We start from the raw sequence: 19148 nt of genomic DNA on the forward strand, positions 1-19148 counted from the left end.
TTAAAATCCAGTAAAATTTTTCTGTTGCAACATTAACTCTATTTATTTTAACCCTATATATAGTGGTTATGTAAACTTTTCCTGCTTTTGGTGATTTTGTTGTTGTTGTTTCATTCTGTGCTTTAAAAAAGAGTTCTAAACATGGACATTGTGATACTAAAGAAACATAACGCATTATATTTCATTGTTAGCCTTTGTTTCTGAGAAAATATGGAAGATTGATACCTTTATGGGAAATAAGGAGTTGTTGTTTATCCCTGCTTGTAGATTTCGAGTTTTTGGAGCAAGGTCTTTCTATTTGCCTATGTGTACCATCTCATAACAGTTATTTTGTATTATGAAAATAAGCCACCCCAAAACCTTGTGGAGTAGTTTGTTGACCTTGAATGTGTACGCATATGCTCTTATTGAGCTTGAATGGGTATACTTCAGTAAGAGAATTCATTCAGGGGTTGGTTTGATGCAACTAATCACTCAAAAAAGTAAATTTGAAATAACTTTTCAGATGTTTACAAATAAGATTTAAGGTATCTTTTTTTAGATAACTGCAAGAATTTTGGAAATGAGGGTCTTGGCTTACTTGTGCTTCTGATACTTGGTTGTTTAATTTCTGTCACACCAAGTTTCTCATAACTTGCATTTAGTATCCAAACATAAATTGATGCAATAATCTGTTTAGTTTCTGAATTGTTTCTCCTGTAGCCCAAGACCCATGAGGTTCACATTTTTTCTAAGCTAAATGCATTTCAGAGGTGCTCGTAAGATCTGTCTCCTGAACTCCATGAATGCTTGCTTACTGACTGAAGTGTTAGCTTCTCTGTGTACTATGTAAAAGGAGTGCCTGTGTCTGCTTTTTAGTATAAAATTTTTGCAGCTTCATACTTGAAAGGGAGCCACTGTTCACCCTGCTTTCCTACCCCCATCATGTTCTTCACATGCATTTTGTCGTATTTTCTTTTAATGACCTCTTTAAGATCTCAGACTCCACCACATGCTCCCTCTCACTGACTGATAGTGGCTTAGTTGTGAAACCCCCTGCCCTTTGTAGCATTAAAAGTAATCATAACTCAAAATTTGTTAGTACAGCTGAACTTTTTTTGCAAATTAATTGAAGTCTGTATTACTATACTGGAATACAAGTAGTAATAGGAACTCATACAGTTATAGCATTTGTACTAATTTATTGCAGGACTGTCAGGTGTATTTGAATCACTGGTGTCTATTTGATGAGAGGATTTTGAAACAACTTGTAGATTATTGTGCCTGGGCTTTGTTAAGGATGATGAACATTCAAGTATTATGTCTTTTTGGATGTCTAATAATGAGTAATTTTTAACTTGCCTTTCTTTCAATGTGTTTTGGGGATGTGGGGAATCTGAAGATAATGATAAGGGAGAATAACATGTTAAAAATACAAACTGAAGGGATCTAGAGGTTCTATCTAGAATGCAAGTTAAGAAAGTGATCTTTACATGTAATAGGATTTTAGTTTATTTTGCAAGGCCACCAAAATCTTCAACATCAAAGTGCTGTTAGAAGTTGATTCATTTCTAATCTACTTAAAGTCTGTGTGGAGAGCGTGTGTGTTTCATCTCTGTCAACCTCCATTCTCAGTCTGCTTGGCTGCCAGTGCAGAGTGCCCCTTCCTGCTGTTTGCCTGGCCTAGCTCTTTGGGCTATGGCCTCCTTGCAGCTGTGCCAGCTGCGGTCAGTGAAAATAGACTAAGTATTCAACCATCATTCTGAAAGTCTTTTCTGTGCTTGAGTGAGCAGAGGCCCTGTGACCATGGAGCTTGTTGTGTTCCAGCTGCTGATCAGCTGGAACTACTATTCTTTAGTAGTCTGCATACAGGTTCTTCCCGTCAGCCTGCCACCACTTCTGAGAGAGAGAGGACCACTCTTTTCATGCCAAGTAGTTCCTCCTATTCTGATCTGCAAAGCCTAGACTGAAGTGCTTTTCTTAGTTCTACAGAAAAGTGACAAGGTCTGCTGCTCCTGAGGAAAGAACTGGAAGAGAGGAGGAGATTGCACCTTTAGACAGGAAAGAGCTGTTGTCCATAGTAAGGAAGAAAACAAGTGTGTGTTGTGACAGTGGGGAGGCAGGCTCAAGGTGCTAAGGCAGTGTATTAAGATTACAGAGGGGTTCACAGAACTAAGATCAACCTCCCCAAGAGGCAGGATTGGTGCGTTCAAGCAAAATTTCAAAACCTTTATGTGCTCCAGCTTTTATGAAATTGCATGTGCAGTGGAGTCTCTTTAATTCTGTTTGACTTTGATACTGTAATAATGCTTTGTTGCATTTTGAGTTTCTGTTTCGGAGGTTGTGTGACAAATGTATAGAAGATGAAGTTGGAAACCGTTCTTTTCCTTTTGATCATACTCAGTTCTCAGTAGATGGTATAATCAAGATGAGAATTCTCCGAGGTTCTTTCTACAAAAGAGGTAAAGCGAGAGAAGAAGAAAAGATCCTTTGGTTTAGGGTATAGTAGTGGTAACTTATTATAAGACTACATTTTGCTTCTATCCATGCCAATTTTATTTTATTGATATTAAACATTTTTATGCTCAAGCTAAGAAAAATGATTGGTAACTGAATTGAAAAATGCTTTTTCTTGTTGCTACAGTCACATTCTTCTTCCTTTGGTTACAGAAAAGATGAGTATGCCAGCTCAGTCTTTGCATAAAGACAATGGGAAAACCATTGAGAATGTGGAGGAACACAGCTATAAGCAAGGGAAAAAGATCAGAGATGCCCTAAGGACAACAGAACGAGATCACAAGAAAAATGTGCAGTGCTCATTTATGTTAGACTCAGTTGGTGGATCTCTGCCAAAAAAACCAATTCCAGATGTTGATCTCAATAAGCCTTACCTCAGCCTTGGCTGTAGCCATGCTAAGCTTCCAGTCTCTGTGCCCATGCCAATACCCAGAACTACACGCCAGACTTCTAGGACTGACTGCCCGGCAGACCGGTTAAAATTCTTTGAAACCCTGCGGCTGTTGTTAAAACTTACCTCAGTCTCGAAGAAAAAGGACAGGGAACAAAGAGGACAGGAAAACACCTCCTCTGTCTGGTTGAACCGATCCAATGAACTGATCTGGCTGGAGCTGCAGGCTTGGCATGCTGGCCGGAGCATTAATGACCAAGACCTCTATCTCTATGCAGCCCGCCAAGCTATTCCTGATATCATCAATGAAATCCTCACCTTCAAAGTGGACTATGGAAACTTCTCCTCTGTAAAAAATGGAGCCAGTCTCAATGGTACTTCAGGAGAAGGAGTTTGCAAATCAACACATGGAGCTAGTGCTTTGGGTTACTCAAGTTACCATGAACACCTTCATCGCCAGCGGGTCTCATTTGAGCAGGTAAAGCGAATAATGGAGCTGCTGGAGTACATAGAAGCACTTTATCCATCTCTGCAGGCTCTTCAAAAGGACTATGAAAAGTATGCTGCAAAGGACTTTCAAGACAGAGTGCAGGCACTCTGTCTATGGTTAAATATTACAAAAGACTTAAACCAGAAACTAAGGATTATGGGAACTGTATTGGGCATCAAAAATCTTTCTGACATTGGCTGGCCAGTGTTTGAAATTCCTTCTCCTCGACTGTCTAAGGAAAATGATCCAGATGATGAAGATATTGATAGGGAAACAGAAGTAAAGGAATCCTCAGGAACATGCACAGAGGAGAGTGATAGTGAAGAACAAATCTCTGAGGAGAATGTTGAGGAACTTAGGCAAGCCATCAAGAACAATTTTACTAATAAGCCAAATTTTGACTTTCAGGACCATTTTCCAAGGAGGCTTGATAGGCTTGAATCTGAGGATGACTCTAGTTCCTGGGTTATTCCAGAGTGCAGTGCTGAGGGAAGCTGCAGCCAACACTGTTTGACCTCTATTTACAGGCCGTTTGTTGATAAAGCACTGAAGCAAATGGGGTTGAGAAAACTAATTTTAAGACTGCACAAGCTAATGCATGGTTCATTGCAAAGGGCCCGTATGGCGTTGGTAAGGAGTGATCACCAGCTGGAGGTAGGTTACTAGTGTAAATGGATAACAGGAGTACCTCCTTGCTGTATTGTTTCTAACTGAAAATGTAGGAATTGGGATTTTATGAATGTTTCAGTTGCTTAGCTTAGTTGGTTTTTTGGAAGACGGTGTATATTTTGATTAGGAGCCCAGTTCTCCTTCCACAGAAATGAATATGTCGTGTCACTGAATTTGTGTGAAGCCCAAGCTAGTTCTCTGTTCTTTTTTGTAATTGAAATGACATTTTTATGGTAACATCTTTGTTCGTTATATTTTCTAATGTCTAAATCAACAAGTCAGAGAAATCACTGTGGAAAATTAAGCACAACAGTTGAATTGTGAGAAAAATCAGCAATGGAGGTGTTAATTTTTCTCATCTTCAAGACTGGATGTTTTTCTGTAAGACATTCTTTGTAAAAATGTCACTATAGTTGTGTGGTTTTTCTTGTCTACATAAATCAAGTACTGATTATGCACAAGCACATTATGCTCGAGGAGAGATGGAATAAATGAATGGACTCTCTTAACCTTGACATCTGTGAAAACAAGTCATGTTAGCATGTTACATTCTTTGGCTGGCTTGTAGTTAAATCATTATTTTTGTTTGGGTCATTTTATATTTTTAACGAAGAATGTGTTAATAAAACCAATTTATGAATTAAGCAGTAAGTGAAGGACAGTAGTTTCATATTGTAAGATGTGGTCACTAATTCTTTCAAGGCGGAGTATTGTTTCTTAATATAAACTGTTATCTAACTTGTAGATATTTTTATGCTAGGAAAAATTAGTGGTAAGGATTACTTGCTGTCCCTCGTAAAGTGGCACAGTGAATTCTGGGCAAAGGCATCTCTTAGCCAACATGCCCATTCTGATACTGATACCATATGTGGTCTTTGATACGTTGCTGATCTCTTAATGTTGATGGTCATGTTTGCAAAAGGAGTAAGAATTGTTTATCTCCCGTGGAGGTTATTTTTTTCAGGATTAATGAATTTATAAATATAAAGCTATTTGATTTTGAAATTTTTCACTCATACTGTTATTAGTGTAGATACTACTGTAGAAATGAAGTTATTAGTTGAATTTTTATTTATTCTCTAATTGGTTTTAGCTTGTGTTTTAGAAAACTTGCATTAGAAATACATGAAAATTTTCTTAAAGTCAAGTGCCTAAGCAAAACTTGCAGGTATCTTGTTACAGGAACCAAAAGCACGCCCAAACCATGTACACTTAGAAAGGTCAGCTTAATATATAGGTTGAAATACATTTTAAAAAAATCGAAGTAAATTATATAGTCTGGGGGTATTGAAAATGGACTTTGAATATATTTTTGAAACTGCTAAATACCTCCAAAGTTTTGACTGCATAAGGGTTTTTAAAACAAATTAAGGAAACATGAAGTAGCTAGAGTTTTTGCTGCAGCTTCACACAGTTAAACCTTCTAATGTAGTGTTGGATGACTTGTGTAAGATGTTAAGGTTAATCATTTCTCCCTTCTTCTATACTCTTGTGACTACTTTGAATGTTCATTTTCAGTAATTATTACCTTTTCTTTGGAATATTACTCTCCTTTAAGAAATTACTTTGAGTAAAGGTGAATGTTATAAAATTGTAAACTTCTTTCCTGCACCAACGTTTAAAGCATGTTGTCAGAAAAGAACCCGAACAACTCTTCATCAGAGTTGTGGTACCTACTGCAGCAAAAGATGATATTATACTAGAATGGAAGAGATGGGTTTCAATTGCTTGGTCTTTGCACCTGACAATACTTGGAATGTAGTGTCTTTTTTTTTAGTGCAGTTCAGAGACAGAGTTGTTAGTAATCTGTTAATCTTTATTGTTTCTGTTGCTTCTGTAACTTGACTCTGTGTGTGTGTGTGTACCTTTAAGTCTCTGGACATACTTTTGTTTCTGTTGTTGCTTAAACACTGTCTAAAACACATCTAAAACATGCCTCTGGATTCTTCCACTGTATACATTTTAACATTCATTTCATCCTAAATATGTGTAAATCTTTATACATATTGCTGGTCTTAAAAACATACATTTGATTCCTCCATAGGCTCTGAAACTTTAACAAGGCTCTAGACACTATGCAGTCCATTTTGTATAGAAGTTGTACAATTTCATTCTTGATGAAGATGGATAATATTTCTAATTTAAATTTATAAAATCAGATATTATTTTAATAGAACATATTTGAGCTCATGTACCTTGTTTGTTGTTTATTCAACTGGCCACACTTTTGGGTCTGTTTTTTTGTATGATCTCAATAAATGGTTTAGAGTTTTTCTTGGGGTTTTTATAAAAAGTATTTGAAACAATGTACAGAAGATTAAGATTAGTCAGATTGAACAATAGAAGTTTAGGTGTCTAGTACTAAGCCCTAATGTCATTTGCTGTTATCCTTGATGTTAGAAAATGATATTACAAATTTGTTGAATTTGGCTGTGTTATTTTTGCTCGTAGACTAGTTCTTTAATAGTTTTATAACAACTGAATTTCCCCAAACTATATTTGCATCACCATGAGGATTGTATTTCTTAATTTTTTTTGTTGTACTGTGGAAGTGTAGTATTTTTATGATCTGTTTGTTAATGAAAACTTTTTGTATAAAAATCTTTAGCTCTGGTGCTATTCTGGTGCTGCATATTCCTTTTAAGGAGAGTAAAAAAAAGACATTAATATTCCAAGAAGATATGTTTTTAAATATGTGTTTTAATTTTCTGCTAGATTATAAGATTACAAGGTTTTCTATACTTTCTAGGCAGTACTTTATAATTGATCTAATTACTGGTCATGTCTTTTTCCCTTTTGTAGTGGTGTTTAAATTTGGCTGAAGAAAAACCTAGAAAATGCTAGTCATGTCTAGTATAGGAATGAAGGATATTCAGATGTCATAGTTAGCAGCTGAGAAATGAGAATAAGAATAAAACAAAGTTAATCTGAAACAAATCTCATCCTTAAATGAGATTTAATTGTGTGGTACTATCTTCTGGAACTACACATGTTCTGCAGTCCAGCTTTTCTTTCTAAATCAAGCCTCAGTGCTTCCATGCACAGCCTTGCTTACAATGTTATCAGAAGGTGTATAGTTTAGATTTCTAGGATGTTTATTTCATATAGTCTCAATTATTTTCTCTAATTAGAAAAGTAATTTTCTTTAAATGTAATCTTAATTTAAAAAAAGTACGTTTATTATTTAAAAAAAACCTGAAATCCCCAAAACAACAAACCAGCTTGACCTCTATATGTCATCTTTCTTTTTTGAACAGTTTAAATTTGAAATCCACCAAAATTCAAAAGTTACTTTTTCAATACTTTAGCTTAGTTTAGCTAGTGACACTTTTTTGAATATTGCATTCATTTACAATGTGGAGTTCTATGTTAATATATGCATTATGTATTTGAAAAGGAACAAGGTTATGTACCTGATCTAGCTTAGTATACGGTTGTTTCTCTAGATACCGTCATAGCAGAAACATTAAGTAAATGTTTTTTTTCATTTCCAAGGGTCCATAATTGTTTTTCCTGAGACTGATGATCCTTAAAAAAAAAGTTAGCTTTAACAATCCCCAGTGATATAAACTTGAAACTTCTATGGTTGACTTGCCATCTAATAGACTGTTACCTTTTAAAAACACACTTCTGTGCATGCTACTTTAAACAAATCCAAAATCCAAAAGAATTACAAGGATCCTTTTCATGATACCTATTTTTTGTTACAGTTTTCAGAATTTCCAGATCCCATGTTGTGTTCAGATTATGTGCAGTTACTAAATTTCCCACCTTGTTGCGAGCAAAAATGCAGCGCTGTATCATGGGAGGAGTTGAAATCCATGGATTTGCCATCTTTTGAACCTGCATTCTTGGTCCTCTGCCGAGTCCTGCTCAATGTTATCCATGAATGTCTCAAGCTGAGGTTGGAACAAAGACCTGCTGGGGAACCATCTCTTTTGAGTATTAAACAGGTTTGCTTCAGTTGCTTTTTTAGTACATATTTCCTGTTTGAAATACTTTGTCATTTCATTATGATATGGTTGTCAGCTTAAAGAGGATTAATGTAAGAAATTGCAATGTATGATTGTGTAATAATTATTGTAAATGGTTTTGTATTTCATATGGAGATCTGCTTTTTGCATAATAAATAACTGATCATATATACCTCTGATTTAGGCTTCCAAATCAAAACTGGTGATTAAAAATATTGTTAACCAACAAAAGTAAACCGTATTGGTTCCATTTGCATCATAAGCTATATAATCTCTAGCACATCTTCTGCCATTTGGGTTTCTTAGGCAGTATAAGCAGTTTTAAGGATCTATGTTTCTCTTTTTTTCCTTGATTTGATAATTCTTCTCTTGCGAATGTAAGGCGTCTGCTAACATGCAGTAGTCACATAGTGGAAGTTAATTAAGAAGAAAAACGAAATGAAAAAAAAAAAGTTTTTCCCCAGCATATTGTATTATTTTCTGTGGGCAGTGACCCAAGATTGTCAGTCCTGTCATTGGTTGAGAATATTGTATAAGGATTTATTTTCTGGAGGCTAAATTCTACTAAATTAATCTGATCTCCCTGCATAACCAGATCAGGGTTTTATCAGATGGTCTCCAAGGGTAAACATGTAAATAACCTCGTGGACTGATTATGATCTCACATTCCAGTTATTTGCTGATCCAAAATCCATTGCTATGTTACTTTATGGTCCCAAATAAATTTGTCCTTTCTTCCTTCTCCCCTCCTGTGCTCCCCCTTGCTCCCCCCATTGATTGAAGCCTACAATTTCAACCTTAACAGTCATAGAGTAAAACGATGCATAGCATTCTCTGTTGTTAAGCACAACTGCTCCAGAGACTGGGGAGGTTGTTTCCCCCCCCGGCCCCCTCCCCCCTTAATATTTTGTGTGCTCCTTGTGGACTCCAAGTTAAGTAAAAATTATACTTTCTTCCTGGAAAACAATGTGTTTGTACCAGACTGTTTTGGTGGTGTGTGGGAACCTAGAATGCAGAGAATATTTGTGATAATCTCACATAGTATTCTATCACCTAATTCACACCATTGTAGATTCAAATTCTTCCCAGAGGTTAAGCAAATTTTCCCATGGACAAAGGTCAAAACCAGTACTGTCCAGGGGGGGTAAAACCTTTCAAAACAGGCAGAGAAATATTCTCTTCATTCTAGGTTCCCACATCAGTGGATACTGCCTTGCTGATGACATTGAAAAAATGAATTCAGCTCAGCAAATGCTTCCTGTCCCACGCAGTATTTCTGAACAGGCAAAGGAGCTGTGGAGGTTGTTTCACAAATAGATCTCTTTGTTTCCTGAAGAATTATAATTCATAAAATCTTGATCAAGCTCAAAACAGGAGTCCGGGAATCTATGTTATTCTGCAAGTTCACGGAGTATTACAGAGAAGTCTGGATTAGAGATACTCTGGTCCAACCTTCTGGAAGCTGAGTCCTACAATTAGATTGATCCCCAAATTAGATTGTTTTATTATCATATTAGAGCATAGTCAGCAGGTTGAGGCAGGTGATCCTTCCCCTCTACTCAGCCTTAGTGAGGTGCATCAGGATTGCTGTGTCCAGTGCTGAGCTCCTCAGTATCAGAGAGATGTGCAGCTCCTGAAGTGGGTCCAGTGGAGGACAGCAAAGATGATTGGGATCTGGAACATCTCTCCTGTGAGGAAAGGCTGAAGGAATTGGGCATGTTCAGCCTTGAGAAGAGAGAGCTGAGAGGGGACCTCATCAATGTCCTGCATCACACTCTGTAGCCCTCAGAAGCTGACCATCTGGAATATGATCAACCCAGCTATCTTCAGTCATGCTGCTCTCCTGGCTGCTGGGCAAGGATGCAGAACTTGCATGCAGCTCAATACAACTGGGCCATCTTAACTGCAGACATAAGATTTTTCAATTCTATCAAGTATTTTTCAGGAAGGAGAGCTGGTGCTGCAGCACAGCTTCTGGAAGTGGCTGCTGCTTCACTTCCTTCTGTAAGATGGTCTTCTGGGTAGGCTGCTGTGCCTTGGCTTTCTCTGCATTGAGGGCCAGGGCCAGTGCTTTATTGTTGTACTTTGGTGAGACTTTATTAGTAGAGGAGTTAATTATTTTTGTTTTGATTTTGGTGCAAGTGAGGCATTCAACTTTGCAGTCCTCAAGGCACCCTCTCCCACATCTAGAGAGGTGGCAGAGACGGAAGGGCAGTTGCCAAGCATATGAAGTTTAAAAAGTGCAAGCGCCAGATTCTGCACCTGGGACAGGGCAGGCCAGGTTTTGTGTATAGACTGGGGAATGAGATGCTGGAAAGCAGTGCTGCAGAAAGGGACCTGGGGGTCCTGGTTGATGGCAAGTTGAACATGAGTCAGCAGTGCCCTGGCAGCCAGGAGAGCCAAGCAGGGGTGCATCAGGCACAGCATCACCAGCTGGGCAAGGGAGGGGATTGTCCCACTCTGCTCTGCACTGGGACGGCCTCACCTTGAGTGCTGGGGGCATTTTTGGGTGACCAAATGTAAAAATGGCATTCAGCTATTGGGGAGCATCCAAAGGAGGGCCATGAGTATGGTGAAGTGCCTTGAAGAGAAGCCATATGAGGAATGGCTGAGGTCATTTGGTCTGTTCAGCCTGGACAAGAGGAGACTGAGGGGAGATCTCATTGCAGTTACAACTTCCTCTGGAGGGGAAGAGGAGAGACAGACTGATCTCTGTGGTGACCAGTGACAGGACCCAAAGGAATGGCTCGAAGCTGAGTCAGGGGATGTTTAGATTAGATACTAGGAAAAGGTTTTTCACCCAAAGGGTTTAGCACTGGAACAGGCTCCACAGGGAGGTGGTCGCAGCACCAAACCTGACAGAGTCCAAGAAGTGTTTGGACAGTGCTCTCGGGGCCCATGGTGTGATTCTTCGGGTGTCCTGCACAGGCCCAGGAGTTTGAGTCAGTGATCTTCCTGGGTCCCTTCCAACTCAGCATATTCTATGATTCTGTCTCTATAAGTATCTGAAGGGAGGGTGCTGGGGGATAGAACCAGGCTCTGCTCAGTGGTGCCACGCAATAGGACAAGAGGGAATGGGCAGAAAATGATGCACAGGAAGTTCAACCTGAACATGTGGAAGAACTTCTTTACTGTGTGGATGACTGAGCACTGGAGCAGACTGCTTGGAGAGGGTGTGGAGTCTCCATCTGTGGTCCCTCCCAACCTTACCCCTTCTGTAATTCAGGTCCTTGTTAGGTCAGATCCTGGATACTTGCAGCTAGAGAGAGACTCCTCCACTACTTTTCCAGCCAATCTGTTCCCGTATTTAATTTTATTCCTGGTAATGTGTTCTGTTCTTGTGTTTTCTTTTTGTTGTTGTTTGTTTTTTTGTTTGTTTTTTGTGTGTGTATGGGTTTTTTTAGTGTGTTTTTTTGGTTGGTTGGCTGGTTGGTTGGGTTTTTCCCCCTTGTATTAGACAGAATTTCCTTTAAGCAACTTGTGTGTGTTGCCTCAGGTGGGGTCACTGTGCATCCTTCTGAAAGGAGTGCCCTCATTTTCTCTGCAACTGTCCTCTAGGCATTGGAAATTTGTGATTAAATTCCCCTTGCATATTCTCTTTCAAGGCTGAACAAACCCAATTCCTTGAATTTTCTTCCTATGCAAGTAGCATAGCACAGTCTGTTTTTGGTAGTGATTGACCTATGAATCTTATTTGAGGCACTGAGACCTAGAAGTGTCTCCTGCTTTTTGGTACCATTTGAAATACATAGCAGTACTGTGTGAATGTATCAGGCATGCTAGTCTTGTTACTCAACTTTTTCAAGGTGGCATTAAATTTTTGTATTACTAGCAAGTCAATTGTATTAAAAAAAAATCTGATTTTCAATAAGAAGTATATACATAAAAAGAAAACTAGCACAGATTATATCCCTCTTACAATGTGCCTTTTCTCCTGTCCTTTCTTGCTGCCTTCCTCCTTTTTGTCCATGTTTCACTTTCAGTACCGGTTTTTGTAATCCTGATGATCCTGTGTTATTGGAGAGAGCTGTTCTCTTTTAATGGCAGTTTAGTATCTGAGCATTTCAAGATGGTTCTCAAATTCAGCATTAGTGCTGAGAGGTGGATGTGTGTATGTGCATGTGGGTTATTTCTGTTTGGTGGTTAAATTTGGTATTGTTTGTCTTGCTCTACCTGCTTTGAGAAAATAATTTATTGTATAAACTACCTAAACAAAAAGCAACCCATCAACCCAATAACAGTGATAATATTTTCAGTTTAAGGTGTGTGTTCTTTCATGTGGTCATTATACGCCAAAATTTTGTTTGGCCACTGCTTTGTGAATTTCAGTTTCAAAAGTTGACACCAAGATTAGCACTACAGATTTTTTGTAAATCCTATATTCTGTTATTCAGTAGCATATCCCTGTAAAAGAGTATTATTGAAATAAAAACCTCTATTGTTAATGAAGTTCTGCAAGTTTATTTTGGAATGGATGTGGATTGAAGGGAGAAAAATCCCCCACAGGTTAACACAGTGAGTGTTAACACTGGATTGAGTGAAGAAGCACATTAATTTTAAAATACGTGATATGTTAAGGATATAAAAGTGTCCTTTTGCATTTCCACCTTATAAAAAAATTACTTTTTCCCCCCTTTTTTTACCTAACTTGGTGAATCTTAAATTGTACAGTTTAGACTATTATTCTTGTTTCCTCTGCACATCGGGGAGTACAGCATGTGTTCTGGCCTGTAAAGGATTCCAAAGACTCATGTCATACTAATAGCATTCTTGTAGGTTTTTTGCTTTTGTTCCATTATAATTTCTCATACATTGAGTCTACTATATTGATGTATTACTTAGCCAGGAGAGCCATTGTAGAGGATTTTAAAAAGCATATTCATCATCCAGCAATTCCATTCTCTCTGATCCTGAGAAAAGATGAGGGATTGTCAAACCTGAAGACTGATAATGATTTCAGAAGAATACACACTAAGCACTTGAAGGGCTTCTGAAAGAAAGGCATTTGTTAGTATAGGTTTGAAAAGATCCTTGCTCGTTGTGTACTCCTCTACCTGTGGTTGTACATGTCTCTTGAAATAAATAAAGACTAAGCTTTCAGGGAGAGATGACAGCTGTTCCAAAGGCGACCCCTTCTGCAGTTGAAAAGATAACTTTCCTCATGTTAGCTTTGCCCAGGGAAGCAACAAAAAAACCACAAATTGTTTTCAGATCTGGTATGGATCTTGGAGTTGAGGGCAGCTGCCCAGTAGATGGACAGTGAATTCACTGTAGTAAAATGCTTCTCTAAGCATATGTTAAACACGTTGCAATTTTTCCTGACTTGCTTCTGTTGAAACTGGTGATTTTGTGACTGTGAGCCCTTTTGCCCCTTTCTAAATTAATTATCCATGAAGTTGTTTGCTGTGGCATTGGGCAGGGATTAAGTCTGAAACATCTGCCTCCATCTCCATTTACATTTATGTGGTGAATAATGGGATTGCAATTAAATAATCTTGGAAAACTACTGACATCTTTCCTGTGGATGTATAGAGCAACTGTATTTGTTTCAAAAAGCTGTAGAAATTATTTAGTGACAAAACTTACATATTTAGACAAACTGGACTGGCAAATTAAGCTTTCACTGCCCAGGTGAATTTAAGAGTAATGTCTTGACTGATGGCAGTTTTTGGGTTTTTGTCTTGCAGCTAGTGAGAGAGTGTAAAGAAGTTCTGAAGGGTGGACTCTTAATGAAGCAATATTACCAGTTCATGTTACGGGAAGTGTTAGATGACTTACAAAAGATTGATTGCAACATTGATTCTTTTGAAGAGGATCTGCATAAAATGTTAATGGTAAGCTTCCAAAAGGAGAGTTCAAGTAAGTGTATTAATCTGAATACTGCTAATAGAAATCTGTTATCCCTTTTAGGGATAGTTGCCGTTTTTTTTTTTTTTCCCCCCGTGCTTTGATGCAATTTTATTGTTTTAATGGACTTGTAACAGAAGCTAGTGCTGTTTTAGCAATGATTTTTACTGTTTTTTGCTCTGTGGTACAGTAGACTTGTAAATTGCTTGTGTTTACCAAAAATGGTTCATATATAGAAATGTAAATTCCGTAAGTTTGAACTAAACCTTTAATAACCTTTTAATATTGAATAAAATACGATTTTTTGACTGACATTATATCTTACTGTATTGGTACTGCATTAATGCATAATTGATACCTTATTTTTAATGTGTATTCGTTACTGCAATTAGTTAAAGAAATCTTTTTAAGAAAAACACTTGGCCTCTGAAAGATAGGGGTTGGAACTGGGTGATCCTTAAGGTCCCTTTCAACCCAAAACATTCTATGATTCTATGATCTTGGCATTTTAACAGCATAGTCTGAAAATACCTGAAACCAATAGAAAGTGGATTTTTTGAGGAGGGATGTTACAGATTATTGAACTGAAACAAATTGCAGGTAATTTTTTGCATTCAGTATGATCCTGAAGGGCAGATGGTTGAAGAAGAATTGTATTTACCTGGATTTTTTAAATGTTGGTTTAAAACAATAGTAATTAAGTAAATGTGAGAGGTAAGACTTGATGTAAAGGATCACAAAGCGTAAATGTAGAATCTCAGGAACCTTTTTGTGGCACTTACCTGTATCGAGGAGGATATGTTCAGATAAAACCTTTTGAAGTAATCCAGTTAATAAAAGGTACAGAGACTGTTTTTCAGCAGCTCAGCTTTAAAAACTCTGGCTACTGTGGATGTTCACTAATACAATGGTAAATAGCAGCACAGCAAGCAAGGGGGTCAGTATTTTCAGGAAGGTATTGTGGAGACATAGAATTTAATACTTCCTGAGCCATAAATTGCACCTTTTGTGTGAAAACATGGAGCTCATTTCCAGTTGGAGGAAATGAAAATTATTGTAGAAATACCTTCTAAAATTGTATAATACTGAGTTCTTCTGTTGATTTGAGAAGTTCTAGTCCTTAAATTAACACCTTGTGTTACAGTTTCTGTTTAAATTATCTGTTTCCTTGTACAGGTTTACTTTGATTATATGCGAAGCTGGATCCAAATGCTGCAGCAGTTACCTCAAGCATCTCATAGTTTAAAAAATCTGTTGGAGGAAGAATGGAATTTCACCAAAGAAATAACTCCTTATATAAGAGGAGGTGAAGCTCAAGCTGGAAAACTATTTTGGTAGGTTTTATTTAATTACTCTGCTTATGGTGGTGTTTTGTACCAGATAGGTGTTAAAGTTAGCACTTGTTCGGGGTTCCCAGGTGTGACTTCTTGAGATGTCAGTAAGCAGCTGGTAGTCTTTGTGATTATTGCAGTGGCTGTGGGTGTAGGATGCAGTAGGTGCAGGTGGCCCTGAATCTTGCTGTAACAGACATTGCTTCTGTGGACCCTAAGATGCTGCTTGTTTTTGTACATGGACTTGGCAACAGCTCTCTTGCATTAGGAAGGAAGAAGTTTAAGGTGCCATTCTACCTCAATAAGACTGTGAAGTTCCACCATTTCTGTTTGCTACAGTGATATTGCAGGAATGCTGCTGAAATCTACAGGAATATTTTTAGATTCTGGACTACAAGACAGTTGTGATGAATTTTGGGCCAGTGCCGATGACAGTACTGCATCAGATGAAATCAGGTATTAAGTCCTTTGGCTTAATAATAACAAAACACTTACTTATGTTTCTCTTCCTCTGACAGATGCATAATGTATTTTATTTCTTAGAATGCAGACTTTGTAAATGCAAGGCTCCATAGACTACCACTGTACTTCTGTGTGCAGTAGTAATGAACCATCATTTTGTTTTTGTGAAGCCTAGGAAGCTTCTCTTTAGTTCAGTCTGTGAGAGGTTGTCTGTGTAATGATACTTGAATTAACTTTTTATATTCTTATAAAAAATGTGCCTACGCAAGTTCAACTTATTTATCAGCTGCTTGCAAATATTTATGTTCTTTCTACTAACGTATATGTAAGTAATTATTTTCTAGCGGCTCTGTAAATGCAATATGATTTATTAAAACATTGTCACTTCATTTCTGCCAATGTTTCAGGAGGTCTGTTATAGAGACCAGTCGAGCACTGAAAGAGCTGTTCCATGAAGCTAGAGAAAGGGCCTCCAAAGCTCTTGGTTTTGCTAAAATGCTGAGGAAGGTAAGTTAGCAGTCTCTTCTTATTTATATGCTTTAAAGAAATTTAGTCTGAAAGCATATTCCTTTGTTTTGTCATTACTTGTAGGACCTTGAAATAGCAGCAGGATTTGCATTGTCAGCCCCTGTGCGAGATCTTCTGAATGCCCTGAAAACAAAAGAGTATGTGAAGGTAAATTCATGTAGGTAATAAGGTTTAGAGGCATGAAAGTGAGCTGGGTATGCTAAGCAAAATGTCAAAGGATATTGGCCTGCTTTCAGTTTTTTAATGGGACATCTATACTTCAACATTTAAAGTGTTGTGTATTTAATATTGAATTGTGGTAGCCAAATTCTGTACTTGTGTTTGTGTGAATGAGAATGCTAGTCTGTTTTGGGGAATTGGTGTCTTAATTCCTTGTTTTTCCAAAGATTCTCTCGGCGACTGAGGAAAAGCTTTTTTGTTTAATAACAGTAGTGAGTGCTATGAAACAAATGCTGCCAAATCTATAAGGTAAATGGATGCATGTTTGAGTAGATAATCTCAGACTATAGACCTGTGTTTTGCTTTTATAAAGCAACAGTATTATAGTGGAGGTCTGCTCTAGCAAGCTTCCTAGAGAGTACTGGGGACATTAGAAATGCAGGGACTCTGTTCTGTTCCAGAAAAACTGTTGCTAGAAAACTGTTGTACAGCGAAAGTAAGTTAAGCTCTTGGTGCTCTATATTTACTGCATTGTAAAGTCCCACATTTGTGGTTTTGCAAAATTTCTTAAAAATTCCTAGGTCAACAAGTCTTAAGTCATTTGCCTCAACAGATTAAATGTATTTGGATCTGCTGGTTTTTTTTGTCCTTCCATATCCATACATTTTATATATATATATATATATATATATATATAAAAAATTCCCAGTTGGGAAATAATGTACTAACCTTCTCATGATGTAATTCTTGTTAGATTTAAATAAATGTTTGCCAAATACAAAAATTCATTTAAGGGGACACAACCAAGTTCTGTAGGAGAGAAGTTCATAAAGGGTTGTTAAATACATGGATGAAACAACTGGCTCAGCAGGGCCCTGGTCTGTGAGTTGTTTAAGAGTTGGAAAATGCCCAGGGAAATCAGTGTATGTTTACTTTAAAAAAGTTTTTTCCCCCAAGTATCTAGTCTTGGCTGCTTTAAGACACCATATTAATTTTGGTAGACCTTTTAAGGATCATATAGTTTTTCTTAAGAACGGTTTTTGAAGAAAAAATTGACTCTCAAGTTTGACACATCTGTTATACATGGGTTAAATGACACACATTTTGATGATGAATACTTTATGTATTGTCCCTCTAATATCATGTAGGGAGCTTAAATTTTTAACAGCCTTTTCAATCAGATGTTCATTAGTTTTGGGAATCTAAATTTAGCTTTTAGTAACAACCATCTAGTATTTTACATTGGCCTACAGATTATAATAGTTTTAATTATAAAATACATCTGTCTAATGGTAGAAGTGCTCAGTGCAGTGTTTTGTTTTAGCTTGATGACATCTGATAAGAGAATTTAACTCCACCGTAAGTCAATTACCTCATGTCAAATCATAATATTGGCTATTTTACTGTTTTCACAGTCTGCCTCTGATGCCTGACTTGGGTGAAGTATTGCTACCAGTGTGACACATATAATTGGAAGTAGTTTTTAAGTAGTATCAGTAGTATTTTATTAAAAGAGAACACTCGCTGGACTTAATCTAGTTCTTGTGGAAGTAGAAGAGTAACTGATAATTTTTTAGCCAGAGTTTTGTTTACTCTTTATCTTTTGTAGCCTTTGAGAAATGTATGAATTCTGAAGGAATTTTTTTTTTTAATGCTCCAGTCTTTGTTGGCTAATTTACTTTTTAAAATATGACTGTATGTATTTTATACTTGTGTATGCATACATATATAGTATATATGTGAAACTGGACTTCTTCTGTAACAAGATTCCTTTAAAAGAATATGTAGAAGGATTAACTGGAAGTACACGGAAAAAAGTCACTGAAAGATGGTGATCCAGTGGATTTCAAAAGAAACAATTTTTAATGCTTTTTGACTTTCAATGCAAAAATAGTTGAAGATATTGTTTTAGTATGTATGTTGTACAGCTTTTTAGGATGGAAATTCTTCCTGTTGCTTAAATGATACTACATATACCTATTTTATCTTTTTTATTTGTCATAAAAGACAGATTCACTCATTCAGTGTGTTTCTTTTCTACAGGTACAAATTCCTGGACTCGAGACTTTACAAGTATTTGTACCAGGCAGTATTGCGGGGGAAAAGTCTGTGATTTTGCAGCTCCTCAATGCAGCTGCTGGGAAGGATTGCTCCAAGGATTCAGATGAGCTTACATATGAGGCCTACTTGCTAATGACCAAACACAGTGACAAAGACCATGAATTAGGTGACAGCTGGAGTGCATGGGAGGGTCAGCCGGTCAAAGTAGTGCCACAAGTAGAAACCGTTGATACGCTGCGCACCATGCAGGTGGGTTTGGTCTTTTTCCCCCACTGTTTGTCATCTCCATGCTTCTATGAATGCTTATTCTATTAGATTAACTGGAGTGATGGAAGTGAAGCATATGTCCTTTTATAGGTAATAAAAAGTTAAATTCAGGAATATGTTTGATTCTTAGTTGTGTTAAATACAAATATTAAATTGATTGTAGCATTTCCTGGCAGGATCAGTCTCTACAAATGTGCATTTTTCAGGGTTGTACTTGAAAATAGAGATTCTTTTAATATCTAGTTGGGTGTTCAGAAGTGTTGTTAAGACTTGAAAGCTGTACGTTTTATTATATTAAGAAGTTACAAGTCGCCAAGAACATGTGATGGTTGTGTGCCTTCCACACACTGAGGCATGAAATCAGTTACTCTTGATCTTGGATGAATTGTGACATTTAATGTTAAATTTCTCTGGAAGTTACTGGATGTTCAACAGTTCTGCAGGAAGAAATCTTTCCAGTCATACTTTCCTTC

General features: G+C 37.3%; 1 protein-coding gene across 9 annotated transcripts in view; it reads left to right on the forward strand.

Moving 5' to 3' along the window:
• Positions 1 to 19148, forward strand: part of MAP3K4 (mitogen-activated protein kinase kinase kinase 4) — a 71702-nt gene that overhangs the window by 19936 nt on the left and 32618 nt on the right. For 8 of the 9 annotated variants that reach the window (XR_005604316.1, XM_019281222.1, XM_039570011.1 and 5 more), the window contains exons 3-10: positions 2650 to 4031; positions 7757 to 7999; positions 13708 to 13854; positions 15044 to 15201; positions 15538 to 15654; positions 16068 to 16167; positions 16252 to 16335; positions 18391 to 18657. Coding sequence is in view for 8 of the 9 variants with exons in the window: in XM_019281222.1 (XP_019136767.1) it covers positions 2650 to 4031; positions 7757 to 7999; positions 13708 to 13854; positions 15044 to 15201; positions 15538 to 15654; positions 16068 to 16167; positions 16252 to 16335; positions 18391 to 18657 (2498 nt within the window). In the remaining variant the exon portion in view is untranslated. The remainder of the gene's footprint in view (positions 1 to 2649; positions 4032 to 7756; positions 8000 to 13707; positions 13855 to 15043; positions 15202 to 15537; positions 15655 to 16067; positions 16168 to 16251; positions 16336 to 18390; positions 18658 to 19148) is intronic. The other variant, XM_039570013.1, reaches the window with a different exon arrangement.

Source organism: Corvus cornix, chromosome 3 (genome assembly GCF_000738735.6).
Source record: "Corvus cornix cornix isolate S_Up_H32 chromosome 3, ASM73873v5, whole genome shotgun sequence".
Taxonomy (NCBI): Eukaryota; Metazoa; Chordata; class Aves; order Passeriformes; family Corvidae; genus Corvus; species Corvus cornix.